Raw genomic sequence first — 22,251 nt, forward strand, 5'->3', positions numbered from 1 at the left:
TTGAAACTGAAATATTTGTTCTTGAAAAGTTTTAAGGAGAACGAAAGAGTTTTAGACTAAGATTTTCGCCGGAATTTGTTTTAACGCACACATTGGTGACATTACTCATACGCTTGCAAAGAGTCTTGCTCCTTAAGCTGTGTGCCCTTTGTCCTTTTTTTAACCCAAGATACCATGAGTTAAGAACATCCCGATCAACAAGGGATAACAAAATTGTATCTGGGGTTGTTTCGTTTTTTCTATCTAAATTAGTCATAACCTTGGCCTCGTTAATAGTTAAAATAAAAAAAATTATAACTCAATTTAACCTAGGTGATAACAAAATTGTTACAAACCTTGATATGTAAATATCAATATTATATCTAAATTTGTTACAAATTTAGTACGACTTTTCAGCTGTTATTACCCATTTTTTGGGGGAAAGGCTTTATCGTGCAAATCTAAAAATAGATTTCGCCAAGTAAGATTAAATTGCATACCTAATTATGCTGCGTTCATTTGTTCACTTCTGATTAGTCTGCGCTGAGATTCAGTGGACAGCGCAAATCATGATTATTAATAAGCGTTGTCAAAAATACCTCTTCACCGACTTATTTCTCAATATTTTTCCAGGAAAAATTACAAAATGTTCTTCGAATGATGTGCAAAACATTTGAATTTATTTTGTTGAACGATAATTCTAGTAAAAATTCGCAAAAATGATGATTTTTTTCATCGTTTAGACCCGAGTTTTGAAGCTTTTACCCTTACCATTCTTTGATCATAGAAGAAAAAGCGCAAAATAATCTTGAAAAATATTTATTTTCAATTTAAAGTTAATATTTGAATAAAAACTTTACACAATTTGAGTAGGAATTTCTTATGAACGTTCTCAAATTTAAAATTTAGGCTGTCATTTCAAAATGAAATATCAAATTATTGTTTTCAAAAGCATCTCCAGGTATGTGAAATAGGAAAAAATGTTTGTTACAGCTCTTTATTGAAGCATAGCATTTTTCGGATTGAAAGTCAAAAACATGATCGACAAAAGTGTTTGAACTCTTAATATAATATCTAGACTTGCTATAATCTTAATAAAATCTGAATGTTCGCTTCTGATTTGAAATCATATTTATAACATATTGAGATATAAATATTAAGATCACATATAATTTTGATAGAATCCTGTTATGTTCTGTTGATCGGGATGCCGTAAACTCACGTTATACATGTTTATCCCGCCTACTGAGCTTCTATCTGGTAGAAGCGTGACCGCTTACAGTATTATATACGATTAAAGTCTTACACACTAAGATAAAATCGAGAAATTTTCAGTCTTTGGACCAGATTGGATATAATAGTCCTATGACATACACACATATATTCTCAAAAATTGTAATTTTATTAGCACAAATTGACGCACGTTTGGTAGGTTTTCCTGATTATTAGGAGATTGATGACCTTCAGAAACGTTCATTTTTCGCTACTGATTTTGATTAGTCTAGTGGAATTGAGCAAAAAAAAACAAATATTTCATAAAATTATGAACCATTCACAGAGATAGCCTCCACCGGTTAGTTAGTCCTATAGATTATTTAGCAAAACGTGTAGTGACAAACTCATATGCGGCACACAACTAAAAACGGTAGAACAGTTTAACGATATGTATCGTGATTAGTGTTTGGTCTCGCGTGACCCGGAATTTTTGCGGGAACGTGTTTGGACAAAACTTCAATAAAAACTTTTGATCAGCTGTGGAACCATTATGCTAATTTATGTCTTGCAGTCCATTAATACTAGGCAGTGGCAACTAGTGTAACATCCATCCACACGTAATACCAATACCAATCTCCGAATCTATAGCGTTGTTTCAAAATTGCGAATAATCATCGTGAAGCAAGCAGAAATAAAAAGCGTGGAATAACTGGTCTCCAGAAATAGACACAGTCATGTTGGTGTAATCTCTATATAGCGTTCCAACCCGAATTCTTGGAGATAAACTTTTGACAGCCTATAAATATGGGGTTCTTCCACTAAAAACCGCAAGTCATTCTTCAGCCTTTGAAGTAGGCATATCGAAAGTGTTTATAGTCTTGAAAAAAACAACGACCGGGCATCGCGGAATGGATGTCCTGAATGTGATTACGGGTTTGGCTATAGTGGCCTCACTCATTTATTTGTACGTTGCGAGATTGCAAACATACTGGACCCGAAGGAATGTACCACACTTGAAACCGGAATTTTTCTACGGAAACACCAAAACCCTGGACCGCACGGAACAGATTGGATTGTTATTTGCGCGTTTCTACAAAGAGCTGAAAGGTTTGGGCCCAATCGCAGGAGTGTACATGTACGCCAAACCGGTTGCGGTAGTGACCGATTTGGACCTGGTTCGCAACATAATGGTGAAAGATTTCCAGTACTTCACGGATCGAGGGATGTATTTAAATGAAAAATCAGATCCACTGTCAGCTCACATGTTCAGTTTACCCGGTGCCAAATGGAAGGAACTAAGACAGAAACTGACGCCCACGTTCACTTCCGGAAAGATGAAAATGATGTTCGGCACAATTATGGTGGCGGCAAAACAGTTTAACGATTTTTTAGGTGAAAAGGTCGGACAGGAAGCTGAGATTGAGTTGAAGGATCTGCTGGCCCGTTTCACAACGGATGTGATTGGAATGTGTGCATTTGGAATCGAATGCAACACAATGAAGGATCCTGAAGCTCAGTTCCGTACGATGGGGAGAAAGTTTTTCAATGACCAACGAGGTTTTGTCAAAAATGTGTTTCACAATTTTGCTCCGGAGTTAGCCAAAAAAATGGGAGTTAGAGTGACTGATAAAGAAGTGTCCGACTTTTTCCTTGGAACCGTACACGAAACCATTGACTTCAGAGTGAAGAACAATATTAAGAGGAATGATTTTATGGATTTACTAATTCAGATGAGAAATCCCGATGAGAAGAAAAGCGGTGAAGGGTTGTTGTCCTTTAACGAAATTGCTGCTCAAGCATTTTTGTTCTATGCAGCTGGATTTGAAACTAGTTCGACATTGCTAACTTGGACACTGTACGAACTGTCGTTGAATCAGGACGTTCAAGAAAAGGGTCGCCAACATGTTTTGGATGTTTTGTCCAAACATGATGACCAAATAACGTACAATTCTGTGAACGATATGACATATTTGGAAAACATTTTGAATGGTGAGATCAGTGCATTTTGAAATCATTAGAAAATGATGTAAATATTTCAAAAATTCATTTTTAGAGGGTCTTCGCAAATATCCCCCGGTTCCGGTTCACTTCCGCGAAGCTATCAAAGACTACCAAGTGCCAAACACGAAAATCGTCATCGAAGCAGGCACTCGAGTCATTATTCCCGTGTTCGGAATCCAAAACGACCCGGAAGTATTTCCAGAGCCAGAGCGGTTCGACCCTGATCGATTTGATCCTGGACAGATAAAGGAAAGACACTCGTTTGCGTGGACACCATTTGGGGAGGGTCCCCGCATTTGCATCGGACTTCGATTTGGGATGTTGCAGGCTAAAATAGGTTTAATCCACCTACTGAAGAGCTATAGATTTTCCATTGGTGAGAAGTGCAAAGTTCCTATTGGTTATCATCCTCAGAGCATCATTCTCTGTCCTGTAGGAGGACTTTGGTTGAAAGTGCAAAAAGTTTGAGATGGAGAAACGACGAATCAATTAGTTTACATTAGTGGGTCATAACTGATTGGGTTGCAGTAATAAACAACCGATTATTACGATGAGCGTTGGTAATAAACAAACGTTCATTAATCAAAGCAATGGCCTTCATCGAAGTTTAGCTTTTATCAAATTTAACAAATTTTTAAATTTGAAAAGTCGTTAAAAGTGCACTTTCAATTTTTTTTATTTCCTCATTCATGACCGTATACTATAAATTTATAAATTGAAAATAGTATACTGCTCCAATTCCACTGCTAACAGTAATTGACTTATTTACGCTTTATGAGCAATTATTCATCGAATGACATAATCGTTACGAGGATTGACCACTGAGCTGATCATGTCTCTGAACTATACGAAGAAACCCGTGTCCGTATGTGGTAGGAACAATGTTTGAGTGATAAAGTCGTTTGCAATTTCAACAGGCTTTGGTTTGGGTAAGAAAATTAATCTACACAACTAGAAAGTTTTACGGAATATGGTATTTTTTTCCAAATTTTAAACAGATGAGGTAATCAGTTCGTCTACTGAATAGTTCTATAAATCAAAAAGAATCATCTAGCGAATGATTCGTTTTTGTTGTTTCTTTTGGTTTAATTCTGTATTTCAAAGTATTGTGGGATTTCAAAACACGGCACAAATTTTAAACTCACTATTAGGTTTTTGGATTTGGATATTTTCTACAGAAACGTTGGAAGAAATTAAAACCAATCGTGGTTAGGGTTTTATTGCCCTATATATGCACGAAAAAAATGTTTACCAGTTGCAGCCGCTAAAATTGAGAATAAAATTTGACATCATGTTCCGGCTAACCGGAATTATGAGCGTCTCCCAGAACAATTCACAGTCCATCGAGTCCACCAGAAATTACCTTGAACGATATGTGTTGGCAGCAAGTGGTCATAGTGATATACAATTATTTTCTGTGTAAATAAAAATACGCTGAATGAAATTTTAAATAACTGTTGGACCGTTAGTTTTCACAACATTCACCAAAGTTCGGTAATTGGAAGATAATTTCACCATACGAACGGTATGCTTTTTACAGCACTCGGCAACAATTTAGATTTACTGTATGAATTGTATGATTGTTTACAGAATTACGATATGTAATAAAAACTTGCGTAAAACAGATCATCCGGTAAAAATTTGCATATTTTTTGTGAAATAAAATTCATGTGAAACTTCGGTTGTTTGTAGTGATTACCGTCAGAAAAATTCAGTTATTAAGATTAAGACACTCAAATTGATTTGCGTTTTACAACTGTGTAAAACGTCACACATATTGCGTCACGCTTTAAGGAAAGGGAGTTTCAAATGTTGGGACAAATTGTGACACGGAGAAGATTAGGGACTGCACAAGACGTTACGTCACGGAAGTTTTATTTTGACCACTAAAGTATGTATGTTTTATTGAAAATTTTCAGCTTTTATATGTGTGATACACACACTTAGAAAAAATCATGTAAATTTACGTCTTCTGAGACTCATATTTACAGTTGGTCGAATATGCATCCTGAAATTAATTCAAACTGTCATACTTGTAAGTTTACACGTCTGCTTGAAAGGTGAAGTATGTTCGACATACATTTTTGGAAAAAAAATTCGCTTGATGTTAATTCAAGCATACCGTAATTTCTTCGGTGATGATACAATATTAGATTTATTAGCTCGTAAAATTATTTTTTGAGTATGTATCGATGTAATTTCTAGCTAAATTAACTGTGAATTTAAAGATATGATTTAACTTTACGTGCTTGAAGCTATAAATTTAAGTGAATTATGACGCTCCTTTTATGTGCATCTAAAAAGAACGTGAATTTACACTGTGTATCAGAGCTAAAAATTGTCACGCATTTTCAATGAAAGAAACCATTCAAGCAGTCTCATTTTCAATGTTTTACTGTCTCATTTCTCTGTCATTTTAGATTCTCACAGCTTCGGTTGAATACCGACACTGCATGCTATGGGATTTTCACTGAAAACTGCAAATGACTGAAAGAGCAAATGAAAGAAAAAAACACAATTTTACAACTACTGTCCCGCTTATGACATTAACTGAACATGGATTTCGTTCTCATAGTTTGCGAGCGAAGCTGAGAGTGACAGTGATTTCTTGTCATTTTCGTCTATTTTTCAGTCAATAGAAATGACTTTTATCAGCTCTGCTGTGTATATTCATACCATTCTTGTGAAATTCAGTTCTTTCACAAATCACAATCTTACGAATTGTGTCATATGTGTCACTTTTCGAAAATTGTGCTTACGCGTGTAACGAAAAAATGATAATTTTTTCCTTTTACAACAATTATCCAATAAAAGGTCTGATCAAAGTATGTCTATTACTGTCATAGCGGAAATTATCGAGAATTTTGAATTTTTACCATTTTACCATTCATTTACGTTTTCTGCACAATAAAAAGGTAGTAGGTGGAGTAGTATGATAACTTCACGTGTCATTTTTTCGTTTGTTCATAAAATATTGGAAAGTCTTGTGCAATTACCCATCGTTGTTGACGGCGTGGCAAGTGCCGTAGGCTAGTGCTGCTTGGACGTTTGGATCAGACATTTAAAGTGAAACAGTGGACCGGTGCTTTTTCCTCTCAGAGGTTTTTTGCACACGGAGGCACAACTAATCAACTTGTGGCCCCAGCGGCCGAGTTTTGCCACAAATTATCCGTTGAGTATAGTGTTTTTTTTCCCTTCATTACTTTTTATCGTATATCTCTACTCTGATTACCCCCTATAATTCGCGCGGAGAATCAGCCGCGCTATGACAAGTCCTTCTGATAGTACCCTTCCCCCCGCTGATACAATGGAGACAGATTCAAAATCTGCTCCAAACAATAAGACTACCCGAGTTAAACAGTATCCCGATGAACCCTCGATCCCGGCTGGCCTTTATGTGGTTTATTTCCGGACCATAGAAAAACCACTTAATTTATTGCAAATTTCTAAAGACCTGACGTCACAATATACAACCGTGCAAAATATATTGAAAGTTCGCTCGGATAAGCTCAGGGTCTCGTTAACCAGTTTGAAGCAGGCTAATGAGATCGCTCGAAACAAGCACTTTACGCGGGACTACCGTGTTTACATACCAGCTCGCGAAGTCGAGATAGACGGAGTGATCACAGATCCAAGTCTGACATGCGAGGACATTCTCAAACATGGGGTTGGATGTTTTAAAGATCCCTTGCTTAAGAATGTCAAGATACTGGACTGCAAACGTTTGCATTCAGTATCGATCGCCGCGGATGGGACAAAGTCTTATCCCCACTCGGACTCGTATCGGGTGACCTTCTCCGGCTCGGCTTTGCCGAAATTCGTTCTCCTGGACAGGGTTCGTCTGCCTGTACGACTTTTCGTACCACGGGTAATGAATTGCACTAGTTGTCAACAGCTAGGACACACAGCTTCCCATTGTGGAAATCGGCCCCGCTGTTCGAAGTGCGGAGGGAGTCATGCGAGTGGCACTTGTGAAAAAAACATTGAAAAGTGTCTTTACTGTAACACAGGTCCGCATGATCTCCCAGCATGTCCAACGTATAAATTACGAGGAGATCACTTGAAGCAATCCCTCAAGCAACGCTCACAGCGCTCTTTCGCAGAAATACTGAAAAATGTTACACCACCGAGACAATCAACAAATCTCTACACTTGCTTGTCAACGGACGAGTGCGACTCTGATGATCCTCTCGAAGGTACATCTTCAACTGTCCCTCAAAGTTCTAGGAAAAGGAGAAACATATCATCTCCTAAGCTTCCTAGCAAGGGTTCGAAGGTATCTCTTAAGGGCCCTCCAAAAATAACATCAACAGGGAGTGCTGGTGGAAAAAACAAAAATACAAAGCCAAAAGCTCCTAGTTCCGGAGACCTACAATGCGAAAAAGAATACCCAGCACTTCCGGGGACACCAAAAACTCCCAAGGAGCCAAAGAACATACCATGTGCTGGACTTGTAAAATTCACTGACATTGTGGACTTCATATTCTCTACCTTCAACATATCTGACCCCCTTAAGAGTCTTTTGATGACTTTTATTCCAGTAGTTAAAACGTTTTTGATGCAGTTGACTGCAAAATGGCCCCTTCTTTCAGCAATCGTATCCTTCGATGGCTAATTTTTCGAACGAGGTCATGGATTCGATTACTGTTTTACAGTGGAACAGTAGAAGTATTATCTCTAAAATAGATTCCTTCAAAATGCTAATAAGAAACCTACAATGTGATGCATTTGCATTATGCGAAACTTGGTTAACTTCTCAGGTACCCCTTACCTTCCACGATTTTAATATAATACGCTTGGATCGAGAAAACCCCTACGGAGGAGTACTTTTAGGGATCAGAAAGTGCTATTCGTTCTATAGAATTAACCTCCCTCTGACTCCAGGCATTGAAGTAGTCGCATGTCAAGCTAGAATCAAAGGTAAAGATCTTTGCATTGCTTCTATATATATTCCTCCTAGAACCTCGGTCGGGCACCGACGGCTTTGTGATATCATAGAACTCTTTCCTGCACCTACGTTAGTTTTAGGAGACTTTAACTCACATGGTGTGGGATGGGGTTGTCTTCTTGATGACAATAGATCAACTATGATCCATGATATCTGCGACAACTTCAATATGACAATTTTGAATACGGGAGAAATGACACGGATTCCTGCACCACCAGCAAGGCCAAGTGCGCTGGATTTATCCCTTTGCTCGACTTCGCTACGATTAGATTGCAAGTGGAATGTGATCAATGATCCTCACGGTAGCGATCACCTGCCTGTCGTAATTTCAATCAACAGCGGTTTAAGACCATCGGAGACAATCAATGTTTCGTATGACCTCACACGAAACATTGATTGGAAAAGCTACGCGTCCTCGATATCCGAGAAGATCGAATTTACTCAAGAGCTTCCTCCGAACGATGAATACACGTTTTTGGCTGGCCTAATACTCGAAACCGCGATTCAAGCTCAGACGAAACGTGTACCTGGCACAAAAACTAACATTCGTACTCCAAACCCATGGTGGGACAAAGAGTGCTCAGAACTTAACGCAGAAAAGTTTTCAGCGTATAAAAATTTTAGGAAATATGGAACACCGGATAATTATCGCGAATACGCGGCGCTAGAAATTAAAATGAAAAGTTTGATTAAAGCTAAAAAACGTGGTTACTGGCGTCGATTCGTGGATGGACTAACAAAAGAAACATCAATGAGCACTCTTTGGAACACCGCCCGACGAATGCGCAATCGAAATAATACGAATGAATGTAAGGAATATTCAAATCGCTGGATATTCGACTTCGCGAAAAAGGTATGCCCCGACTCTGTTCCGGAAGAGAAGATCACCCGCGTCGCGACATCGAACATAAACGAAACACCGTTTACGATGATGGAGTTCTCACTTGCGCTCTTGTCGTGTAACAATAAAGCCCCAGGGCTAGACAGAATTAAATTCAACTTGTTGAAAAATTTGCCTGTCTCTGCCAAAAGGCGCTTATTGAATTTATTCAACAAGTTGCTAGAGGGTAATATTGTGCCACATGACTGGAGACAAGTGAGAGTTATCGCTATCCAAAAACCAGGGAAACCAGTCTCTAACCACAATTCGTATCGGCCGATTGCTATGCTTTCCTGTATCCGGAAATTGTTCGAAAAAATGATTCTCTTTCGTTTAGATACTTGGGTCGAGACTAATGGCTTACTTTCAGATACACAATTCGGTTTCCGCAGGGGCAAAGGAACGAACGATTGTCTTGCGTTACTCTCAACCGAAATTCAAATGGCATTTGCTCGTAAAGAACAAATGGCATCTGTTTTCCTTGACATCAAGGGGGCTTTCGATTCAGTTTCTATAAAAATTCTATCTGAGAAGTTGCATCAGCATGGTCTTTCACCAGTTTTGAATAACTTTTTATATAATCTATTGTTCGAGAAACACATGCATTTTGAACAGGGTGATTTGTCGACAATACGATTCAGTTACATGGGTCTTCCTCAGGGCTCATGTTTAAGCCCCCTTTTATACAATTTTTACGTAAACGACATCGACAAATGTATAAACACATCTTGCACGCTAAGACAACTTGCCGACGACAGCGTTGTGTCCATTATAGGACCCAAAGCTGGCAATCTGCAAGGACCGTTACAAGATACTCTTGCCAACTTATCCGCATGGGCTATTCAAATGGGTATTGAATTCTCTACGGAGAAAACTGAGCTGGTTGTATTTTCAAGGAAGCAAGAGCCAGCCCAATTACAGCTTCAACTCAGGGGTGAAACCATAGCTCAGGTCTTCACATTTAAATATCTCGGGGTCTGGTTCGACTCCAAAGGCACCTGGGGATGTCACATTAGGTATCTGAAACAAAAATGCCAACAGAGAATCAATTTTCTTCGTACAATAACCGGAACTTGGTGGGGTGCCCACCCAGGAGACCTGATCAGGCTGTACCAAACAACGATATTGTCCGTAATGGAATATGGATGCTTCTGTTTCCGATCCGCCGCGAACACCCATTTCATTAAACTGGAAAGAATTCAGTATCGTTGTTTGCGTATTGCCTTAGGTTGCATGCAGTCGACTCATACGATGAGTCTCGAAGTGCTTGCGGGCGTCTTACCGTTGAAAAATCGATTCTGGGATCTCTCATATCGTTTGCTAATCCGATGCGACATCTTGAATCCGATGGTGATTGAAAACTTCGAAAGGCTTGTCGAGCTCAATTCTCAGACCCGTTTTATGTCCTTGTATTTTGATTACATGGCTCAGAATATTAATCCTTCTTCGTTTGTTTCCAACCGTGCTCATTTCTTGGATACTTCTGATCCTACTGTGTTTTTCGACACATCCATGAAAGAAGAGATTCGTGGAATTCCGGATCACATACGCCCTCAAGTAGCCCCTAATATTTTTTATAACAAACTTAGAACAGTCAACTGTGAAAAATTGTTTTACACTGACGGATCAAACATCAACGAGTCCACAGGCTTCGGTATCTTCAATCAGAACATCACCGCTTCGTACAAACTCAGTGATCCGGCTTCAGTTTACGTCGCAGAATTAGCTGCCATTCAGTACACCCTCGAGATCATTGAAACCTTGCCCAAAGACCATTACTTCATCGTCACGGACAGTCTAAGCTCAATAGAAGCTCTCCGGGCAATGAAGCCAGGAAAGTATCCCCCATATTTTCTGGGGAAAATACGGGAACACTTGAGAACTTTAGCTGGACGGTCTTATTCAATATCGTTAGTCTGGGTCCCTTCGCATTGTTCCATTCCGGGCAATGAAAAGGCAGACTCATTGGCTAAACTGGGCGCATTGGAAGGTGATATTTATGAAAGACCAATCTGCTTCAATGAATTTTTCAGTATTTCTCGTCAGAAAACTCTCGAAAGTTGGCAAACTTCATGGAGCAATGGCGAACTGGGACGATGGCTGCATTCCATTATCCCTAGGGTATCGACGAAACCTTGGTTCAGGGGGATGAACGTGAGTCGCGATTTCATTCGCGTGATGTCTCGGCTCATGTCAAATCACTACACATTCAACGCGCATCTCCGGCGTATTGGGCTCGCAGAGAGCGGTCTCTGCGCTTGTGGTAACGGTTATCAGGACATCGAGCATATCGTGTGGACGTGCGTGGAGTATACTGACGCCAGGTTTTTATTGAAGGACTCCCTCAGGGCCCGAGGTAGACCACCTGATGTACCTGTTCGAGATGTGTTGGCAAATCGGGATATTTCATATATGATGCTCATATACAAGTACCTTAAACACATAAATATACAAGTGTGATCCGTTGCATCTGGCATAGAAAGTTCTCCTTTCCTTGGCGAGGTTAAGAATAATCTTCACCTACAGGTTCGGCACTAACATCCGCTCGATTCTCCCGATCCCCTGCCTGTCTACCATCTCTATCGAAACTAACAAGATCTTCTTGCTGTCACTAACTTTTTCGCATATCCCTTCCCCCGTCTCTTCACCATCTCGATGTAAACTAATTAGATCTTTGTCGTTTTTAGTCATTCGTTCCCATACCCTTTTTTCCACTCCGTTTTCCACAACATTTACTTCCCCATGTTTTTGTTTTTTTTTTCATTCTCTTCGGCAACATCATTATAAACGCACACGGAAAGCCGCCCCAGTCAACATGCGGGCCACCCGCCGGATTCTCGTAACCCGGGGGTGTTTACCGCGGACCCACAAAAGAATACGGCAACCTTTGAAATGTTTCCATGTCACGAGAATTATTCCCATGTTTCCATCATCACCGCCACGAAGAACCACTCCCATCGATGAGGGACACACACCGGATCTTCAAGAGTGTTTCCTGAGGACCCACAGGGACAAGCCCTTGGCATCATAAACTTTAACAGATTGTGCCTTAATAAAATATATCTGAAAAAAAAAAAAAAAAATAGTATGATAACTGCTATTGTGTTTTATTAAAATCCAACGGATTCAATTCAATCAACACAAAAGGAGAAAAATCTAAGAAAAATAAGCGCCAAATTGCTTCGATTCGTAGATCTTGAAGAAAAGTGAATGACTGAAGCTTTGTTGACCCCATTGGTTTTCAGAAGCTGTAGAAGTTGACCTACTACGTATCATATCGACATTTTGACTATAAACGATAGACTTCATTTAGTTTCACATTGTAGAACTTGTTTGATGCTTTATGTTTTTGTTAATGTAACACAACAAAATTTTCACTTTTTCTTGAAAATAATCTTTACCAAAGGCCAAATCGTTGGAAAGTAAACAACATTTTTTGCATTATATGACTGAGACAGCCGCATTTTCGGAAAAGTTTCCTAAAACCGGGATTAAATAACACGAAATTAATCATAAATGCTAATGAGTTTTGTTTGGATGCAACATCCAATTTTGAAATTGAAAATCGTTACATAAATTATTCTTCTGGGGGGTTTCAAACTTTGTGACTAATTTTAACAAAGAGTGAGGGGGTTAAGTTTATTGAAATTTGGCGTGACGTAATAGTGAATGGCACCTAAGCCGTTCACGTTCAACTGCTAAGTCGTACTAGCAGTTCAATATCAATATGCTCTGATGAGTGGAAAACGTAAAAAAATAAAATTTAGAATATAGGAAGTTGAGTCTCTCAATTTGAATTTTCAACAATTCTATGACTAATTAACACAGATACAATGAATGTTAGTAGAACTAAGTTTAGTGTGTATCATACATTTGTTTGTAAATTGTCAAGTTATACAAAACGAATTTCTTGTATTCAAGAATTTTAAGTTCTTCGAGCACTCAGGTAATAAAAAACTGACAGATTCGATTTGTTGATATCACATTTTTCTCAACAGGCTACTCCGCAATGATTTGCATATCAATCGTAAAAATCGTAAGTAGTATTAGTATCGCGCTTGGCCTCATTGCTTTTATGTGGTGGGCCTTGTGTGAGCAAATACAAAAATTAAATGAGCACCAACATTTACGAAAACAAAAATCTTGTTTTGATGAGTTTGCATTTTTTGATGACATGTGCCAGTTGTTCTGCTGATGGAGCATGTCTGGGGCGTATTTTACAGTCTGAACATTATGATTGATACAATCCGACATTCAAGGCGCGCAAATCGAAGGCTGTATAACCAGTTTAGAGCTCTCTCGACAATCGGTCAGTAAGCAAATCTGGTAATGTTGATGACCCGGGCCCCTTAGTTCGCATGTATTAGTTTTTTTCGCTTTTATACGAAAGGGAATGTAATGTTTATATTTTTATTTGCATTTTTCTCCCATTTTCTTGAAATGCGTGCTATGTTTTCAAAACCAGCGAAAAATCTACTTTTTTTTCTTGCACGAAGAGATTTCGGAATTAGCATTAAGGTGAATTCGTCTAGTTCTGCATTTACATTTCGAGTTTTACGTAGTTTAAAAGTACCTTTCATTTTTGATATAGCAATGTGTTCTCTTCCGAATTAGTAAAATACTGTATTTTAAATCGTATTTACAGCATATTTTTTCGTATAGTGCGTAAGGAGAAAAGTAGTCTAAAAAAATTCTAGTGTATTAGTACCTTTTTTACCACCGCAATGTTACTGTGATGTCCCTCGTGAATCGTAAAAGTATTGGTGTAACCAATACTGTAAAAATTATGATTTGTGAACTCATCCATGGAAATTTGCGCATTGTGTTTCTCGACGATAATTTCGTACTGATATCAAACTACCTCTTCGCAGAGCCTACTTTGTTAGTGTCGACATCGGAATTTGTCTCCTAAGTACGATTCAGACTGTTAATTCTCTTCCGTCACAGTCAACCTCCGTCACCGTCATCGTCGAAATTAGTTGAATACTTTCTGATGGAGACATTCACACACAACGTCACCGTCACGGAAGGAAACGGACCGTCTGAATCGTACTTTGATCAGAAACAATAGCACCGTCAGGAACTAAGTGATCGATAATTGAAACGAAGATTAGCAGATAATGTATGTTAGACTACTGTTTATGCTGTAAAGTGTTGGCATTTCAGTATTCAATATCATAAGATGGTAATATTAATTCGAGATATATTTAAGTTGCTGAAATAATTGATAACGCTAGTACCAGTACATACAATCAAGAATCATCTATGAAAAGTTAATAAACGCTGCTACGACTTAGAAAATTTAGGGCGACGCACAGTGGTTCGAATCAATAAAAACGTGGACATAAATCAGTAGCTGCCAAACCGTTCTTTTAATGCATATAGTTGCTTTGAAGAAATTATTTACAAATATATACCGCGTAATTTGATCCTATCATTAATTGTTCATGGCCTACTTTAACAAAAAATGTAACCATAACTTTTTTTTCTGAAGAGATAGAAATTTTTTTTCTTCTACAAAGTTTTAGAACTATTAAAAATAATTTACTTTGTCAAATATACCAAAAGTCTAGGTCGCACCGTTTCGGATACACAAAGCGTTTTTATGGCAACCCCTTTAAAATCCGTTTTTTATTCATAAATTGTTTCGAGTTATTTTGTTATGCATACTTTGTTTGGAATAATTGTAGAGTTTATAAAATCGCATATTTTTGTTGAAGATAGTGCATAGGTTTGTTCTTTCCTGGCAAAGTTATGCAACATTTTACCTTTTTTTACCTAGGATAAAACCTTGCACCGAAGCGAAATATGCAACTTTATGCAGCTGATTTTTACAAAATTTGTAGGAAAAGATGTGCCCAATATCATAAAAAAAATCTAAGTGGAACTCGGTGGAACTTTTTTTTTTAGGTCTTTTCGAAGTTAGTTTTAATTACTGAATTATGGCAACCTCTTTAAAACTAGTTTTTTAGTCATCACTTGCTTCGAGTTATTTTTTATGCATACTTTGTTTGAAATAATTGTAGAAAATATAAAATTTCATAATTTTGTAGAAGCTAATGCATAAGTTTATTCTTTTCTGGAAAATTTTTGCCTTGTGCCGAAGCGAAATATGCAACTTAGTGCAGCAAACTTTAATAATACTTATAGGAGTACATGTACCTTATCAGATTGATTTTCCAATGATAATATCTTGAGTAATATTCGTGTGACTCATTTTCACTATGGCCATGCTGAAACCATGAATGGTTAAGAAACAGAGGACGCACAGTGGTCCAAAAATTGGAAAAAGACTGTCACAAGTCTGTACAGACTTTCACTGATTTTTAAGAGCTAACGTGTCTTCGAAGAAGTTTTACAAAATTATATAACGCTTCTTTTGAAAATAGCACCTTAATTTTTGTTAAGGGAGTAGTACCAATTTCGAAAAAAAATAATTTTGTTTTTGACGAAAAATTTTTTTTTCTATCTCATTTCAAAGAAAAAACATTTCAAGTATTTTTGCTGAAGATATGAATCATGTAAAAAAAAATATTTTTTGAGATATTCGCTTCATTCTAAAAACAGTTTTTTTGGATTTACCTACGTAGAATTTATCTCTATTACCTAAGTATCTACTACAAAGTTAGCATTTAAATGAGTAACTTTTCCCAATACTTTTCACAACCTAATCAATCAACTAGGTAGTTAATGTTACCTAATAAATCATTACAATATGTCACTTAGTCGCATTACATTCGATCAATCAGTATCAGTCACGCTATCGTCCGAGTTTTCCGTATCGCTAATTTCTTGTTCTGTTGTAAGTTCTAGCATATCAATTGCTTCCAGTGACAATTTCTTTCCACTTTTGATACGTTTGTAATAAATATTCGAAATCAGTGGGTCAGACGCTACTAGGAGTCTACAAAAACATCTGTCATCGTTTTTTCAGGGCTGTTTTTCCTCGTGCCCAAGTTTTTATTTGTTTATTAATTTTTAACATTTTTCATTCAATAAACTATAAAGGTTGTTTTATGGAATCGTTTATTTGAAACCTAAGAAAAAACCGTACATTTCATGCCTTGGACGAATTTTTGTATCTTTGTTATATTTTACAGGCTGTTGAAAAAAAGCTTTGTGTGAAATACCCAATGGATTAATACTATACATGCTATGCACGCATGCAAATATATGAAAGATATTTCTATCCTATTTCCGACTACCAGTCTGGACGCGCGTAAACACGCATAAACAAGTTCATGCTTGCACGCGCAACTTAAGCAAATTGTTGCGATTTTTATTTTGTTACTTTTTACAATTGACAATATTAGAATAAATCTAAGTGGAACTAGATGCAATTTTATGCCTTTTCAAATTTAGTTTTAATTATTGAAAATCCGAAAAATTATCAAAACTTCAACACATATTTAAAATATGGAAAAATGTTTTCTAGACAAAATATGATAAAGTATTGTTAAAGTACAAACCTTTACAAAGAGATTCCATGTTTAAACGTGTAAATAAATTGAGTTATCGCGAAGCAACACGATTTTTAAGACGAGATGTTGATCGTGCGACGCTCACTGCAAAAGTGAGTTAAAGAAATAGCAGACGCGTGGCGCCCTCTGTTTCTTAACCATTCATGGTTTCAGCATGGCCATAGTGAAAATGAGTCACACGAAGAGTACTCAAGATATTCTCATTGGAAAATAAATTGGATTAGGAATATATTTTCCTATAAGTATTGTAAAAGTTTGCTGCATTAAGTTGCATATTTCGCATATTTCAGTACAAGGTTTCTTAGGTAAAAAAAGGTAAAATTATGCATAAATTTTCCAGAAAAGAATAAACTTATGCATTAGCTTCTACAAAATTATGAAATTCTATATTTTCTATAATTATTTCGAACGAAGTATGCATAAAAAAATAACACGAAACAAGTTTTGACTAGAAAACTAGTTTTAAGGGGGTTGCCATAATTTAGTAATTAAAATTAACTTTGAAAAGACCTAAAAAAAGTTCCACCGAGTTCCACTTAGATTTTTTTTTTATGATATTGGGCACATCTTTTCCTACAAATTTTGTAAAAATCAGCTGCATAAAGTTGCATATTTCGCTTCGGTGCAAGGTTTTATCCTAGGTAAAAAAGGTAAAATGTTGCATAACTTTGCCAGGAAAGAACAAACCTATGCACTATCTTCAACAAAAATATGCGATTTTATAAATTCTACAATTATTCCAAACAAAGTATGCATAACAAAATAACTCGAAACAATTTATGAATAAAAAACTGATTTTAAGGGGGTTGCCATAAAAACGCTTTGTATATCCGAAACGGTGCGACCTAGACTTTTGGTATATTTGACAAAGTAAATTATTTTTAATAGTTCTAAAACTTTGTAGAAGAAAAAAAATTTCTATCTCTTCAGAAAAAAAAGTTATGGTTACATTTTTTGTCAAAGTAGGCCATGAGCAATTAATGATAGGATCAAATTACGCGGTATATATTTGTAAATAATTTCTTCAAAGCAACTATATGCATTAAACAAACGGTTTGGCAGCTACTGATTTATGTCCACGTTTTTATTGATTCGAACCACTGTGCGACGCCTGAAGAACGCGAAGAAGAATTGGAATGATTTAAACAGATCACTATTGAAGAGACGCAATTCTCAAGTTTACGGTAGATATAAATAAAACAAGCAAACTCGAGCTTTTAGATATGAAATCTGATAAAGAACATGTCCTGTTAGAGGAAGAATGGTCAGACGCTGAATTCTGCTCAAAACTTTTCAGATACTGTGAATCTTTGAATAAGAAAAGCAAAAAAAAATCTATTTTTAAAAGAAAACAGCTCTTCCGAATATTGTATAATTATATTATTGTAAACGACAAACGAAACTAAAATAGAAATTGAAAATAATAATAAAATCAATGAAACGTTCAAAACTGTTTGGACATAATTAACACAACTGGTATGCAAATTTATCAGATTAGCAGACTATCTATCTGGAATCTATTCGGTCGTTCTCCGAGTGCCTGCTTAGAAAAATATAGATCTCAAAAATACGGCAGTGTACCTCAAGGAGATGCTACAATCAACAATATTTTCGAACATAAATAACATAATTACTGTTCATAACGAACAATGTAACACACAGAAAATGTTTGTGTTCATCGCTTTTTTTCACTCAAGATCAATTTATGAAAATGGTGTTTTTAGCCACATTATTTTCAAACAAATATAATTAGAAATTTACAGCTTCCTAAAAAAATATGTCTAAAAAGAATTTGTAGGTAATCATTTGAACTTTTAAAAAATATACAATGAAAAATAAATGAAATAATAAGGATTAAAAAGCAATAAATTTACCGAAGGAGAACCCAGTCTAATTTAAAAAAAAATGGACGTATTTTCATGAAATATCAATTTTCTCGATTTAGTTCCAAATATATCTCGAAAATGACTGCATTTAGGATGTAGCTTCCTATAAACTTTTTCATTGAACGTTGTTTGGAGAAAAATATTTCATTGCTCAGATACATTGTTTTTCGAAAATTGTTAAAAAGTTGTGGAAATTTTTTTGTTTATTATCTCTCCAACTTCCTAAAACATTAATTAGTTTGTTTTTGTAACTTGACGTTTTTTGTGATATAAAATTAAAAAAATCGCAACGTTAAAAAAACTGAAAATTTTGAAACATAAATTTTGTTTTTGATTCTGGAAGATTTTTTTTTAGTGTGTATTTTTTTTTCAGAATGTTAGATTTCTAGTTATAATTGTTTGAAAATAGTGTGACTAAAACGCATACGCCCTATTTAGAAATTAGTCTTGAGTGAAAAAAATCTCTAGACCAATGATAAATACTTCATGAGCCCTTCCCAGTACCTGGTATTAGTAAAAATTATACATTCATTCCTTGTAACCTTAGTTTTATTTACTTTAAAGGTTGTTTAAGATTAGTACAGTTCATTAAAATTTTTGCATGAAATTTACTGGATAGTGTCGTTAGCAAAAAATAAATGACTCAGTCACAAAACTCGCATGGTTATCAGATACTTGTCAGTACTGATTGAAACAAAAACAAAAACATGCGTCGCTCACATTCAAACTAGAACGATTAGTTACGGAACTTTTACAGTAGAAAATTTTAAAATACAGCCCCTAACAGCATCTTTTTTGCGATTCGCTGAAATCGACATTCCCAATGAACATACAGATTGGATGAATCCTTTTACTCATCATTCAACAACATTAAATTTTCTCCACCTTCAACCACAAACCTCCTTTCGGTGCAAGAACGAAACCTTTTAAATCGAGCTCCAACGGAACTTTGCACTTTTCTCCAATAGAAAATCTAAAATTTTTCAACAAATACGCCAGTCCAATCCGAGCTTGCATCATTCCAAACCGCAGTCCGACGCAGATTCGCGGTCCTTCACCAAACGGCGTCCAGGCGTACGGGTGTCGATTCTGTTCACTGTTTGCACTGAACCGTTCCGGATCGAATCGTTCAGGATCGGGATATATTTCCGGATCGCGATGAATTCCATAAACAGGTATAAATATGCGTGTTCCTGCTTCAATTATGGTTTCCGTGTTGGGAACCTGATAGTCCTTAGTCGCCACTCGGAAATGAACGGGGACGGGTGGATGTTTGCGAAGGGACTCTAGAATAGAATTGAAATCAAATAGGATTTGATAGACATTATTATCTCAACCTACCGTTCAGAATTTGATCTAAATATTTCATGTCCATGAGAGACTCATATGTCATTTCGTTATTATGCTTATTTAAAATGTCCAGCACATGTTGCCGTCCTTTTTGCTGAATATCCTGATTCAATGCAAGCTCATACAGTGTCCAAGTCAGCAATGTAGAGCTAGTTTCAAATCCAGCGGCATAGAATACAAACGCCTGAGCTGCAATTTCGTAGAAGGAAAGCAGACCATCACCACTTTTAGTGTCATCTGCGGAATTCATCCGTATCAGTAAATCCATAAAATCATTTCTCTGTATGTTATTCTTAATTCGATAATCGATCGTTTCGCGAACCACATTTAAAAAGAATTCGGACACATCCGGATCAATATTACTGATTCCTAGTTTTTGCGCTAAATTCGGAGCGATGGTAATCAGAAGCCCACTGATTCTACTACGGGATCGCGAAAATATTTTCTTCCCCATCACTCGAAACTGTGCGTTTGGATCCTTCATCGAATTGCATTCGATGCCGAATGCACACATTCCAATAACGTCCGTCGTATACCGAGCCAGCAAATCTTTCAGTTCCAGTTCACTTTGCTGTTTGGCTTTAGTCTGCAGAAAATCATTAAACTGCTCACCGGCTGCCACAATCGTGGGAAACATCATTTTCATCTTTCCGGAAGTGAACGTCGGCGATAGTTTGTGCCTTAGTGACTTCCATTTGCTGCCTGCAATGTTGAACATGTGAGCCGACAGAGGATCGTATTTTTCATTATAGTAAACTCCACGATCATGAAAATCGTGGAAATCCTTCACAAAAATATTCTGAACTAGATCCAAATCCGTAACCACGGCAATCGGCCTAGTGAACAGATAAATTCCTCCGAATGGTCCCAATTCCTTCAATTCAATGTAAAATCGTCGGAATAGATCGGCAAATGATTCAGTTCGTCCCATGGTTTTTGCATTGCCGTAGAAAAATTGTGGCTTCAGGAATGGCACTTTACGATCCGCCCAATAGTTATGCTTCCGATCGAAATAAAGATAAATGGCCAGGCACAACATCACCACGGTGATGATCGCGTCCAAATATTCCATCACTCACTATTTTCTAGTTAAATTACCGGAAACGTTTAATTCAAGCCGATCCAACAACGAACGGTGTTTTAGTGAATAACGAAGCTACTGACTCATGACTAACTGTCCAATGGTTACCACTTCTAGTTTTATAGTGAGATATGTTATCTCCATTCGTCACTGTTACAACTACTAAGAGCTAACTGCACACGGAAGAGAGAAAGTGATGGACAACAATGACAATGCACATTGCATTTGATCTCACACTAAGCGTTGCTCCAGCCAAGAGCTGCGATATATTGAGTGAATTTCCAACGTTGATTGCACGTGACTCCAAAGTTCAATTTTACTACCGAAATTTGATCATCACGATCGACGGTGAACTCGAACTGGTTTGATAAATAAATAGAAGTTTCTGCCAAAAAGTTTTATTTATTAAGACAATGAAGATGAGTTTTTCTTGGCCATGGCGTCAATGTTTCTCGCGTCTAACATGTAGTGAAAAGATTATTCTAACAGTATTTTGCTTATGTCTTATAATGTTTATAATAAGGAGTGTTTCGAAAATAAGTTATCCACACACTTTTCGTTCTAATTATGATAAAAAACTATATTTTATTCAAACTAAAAATTGATCCTTTATTGTACGAGGTTAAACTTGAGCATAATGAAAACCGGATGAAATTTAAGTTATTCCTTCACGAATTTTCGAACTTTTGATCGAACGCTCTTCATCAAGTTCCGGACAAGTGTTGCATCGCATATTTTGGACGCTTGAGCCCCAATTTTCTTGAGCTTCTGTATGTTCCCAGCTGCCTTACCAGTCTTCTTGAAGACCCTCTTCACGATTGCCCAGTAACGTTCGATGGGTCGAAGCTGAAGGCAATTTGGTGGATTGATATTTTTCTCAACGAAATTTATACCCTTTTCCGCAAGACAATTGACAGTGGTTTTTGCATAGTGAGCCGACGCTAAATCCGGCCAAAACAGTGGAGGTGTACTATGCTTTGTAAATAGAGGGAGCAATCTCTTCTGCAGACACTCAGATCGATAGATTTCTGCATTTATAGTTCCGGTAGTGTAAAAAATGGTTGACTTCAAACCACTGGAACATATTGCTTGCCATATCAGTACCTTTTGACCGAATTTCTCCACTTGAATCGAACTGTCTGCATCGCTCACATCCTCCCCAACGACGACAGTAAAGTATTGTGGACGTGGAAGGGTTTTAGAGTCCTTCTTTACATAAGTCTCATCGTTCATCAGAGAGCATGCATCCGGACGCTGCAAAAGATGCGAATACAATTTCCGGGCCCTTGTTGCTGCTCGCTGCTTCTGTTCTACACTTTGTTTCGAAATTTGCATGCTTCTTGTAGGTCTTCAGATGATTTCGCCTCTTGATACGTCGGATCATTCCGACACTTGTTCCTGCTTTTACTGGCCAAATCACGTATTGACAT

The 22,251-nt window shown here is 37.1% G+C and overlaps 2 protein-coding genes across 2 annotated transcripts; one reads left to right on the forward strand and one right to left on the reverse strand.

Moving 5' to 3' along the window:
• The first annotated feature begins 1,932 nt into the window (after nt 1-1,932).
• On the forward strand, nt 1,933-3,749 carry LOC131431440 (probable cytochrome P450 6a14). Its single transcript, XM_058597152.1, has 2 exons — nt 1,933-3,183; nt 3,248-3,749. The coding sequence occupies exons 1-2, from the start codon at nt 2,103-2,105 to the stop codon at nt 3,661-3,663; spliced, it is 1,497 nt and encodes a 498-aa protein (XP_058453135.1). The 5' UTR covers nt 1,933-2,102; the 3' UTR covers nt 3,664-3,749.
• A 15,172-nt stretch (nt 3,750-18,921) lies between these two features.
• On the reverse strand, nt 18,922-20,924 carry LOC131431441 (probable cytochrome P450 6a23). Its single transcript, XM_058597153.1, has 2 exons — nt 19,732-20,924; nt 18,922-19,676 (listed from the first exon to the last, which is right to left on the reverse strand). The coding sequence occupies exons 1-2, from the start codon at nt 20,810-20,812 to the stop codon at nt 19,261-19,263; spliced, it is 1,497 nt and encodes a 498-aa protein (XP_058453136.1). The 5' UTR covers nt 20,813-20,924; the 3' UTR covers nt 18,922-19,260.
• Between the last annotated feature and the right edge of the window lie 1,327 nt (nt 20,925-22,251).

The sequence above is a fragment of the Malaya genurostris genome, chromosome 2, assembly GCF_030247185.1.
Source record: "Malaya genurostris strain Urasoe2022 chromosome 2, Malgen_1.1, whole genome shotgun sequence".
NCBI classification, from domain to species: Eukaryota; Metazoa; Arthropoda; class Insecta; order Diptera; family Culicidae; genus Malaya; species Malaya genurostris.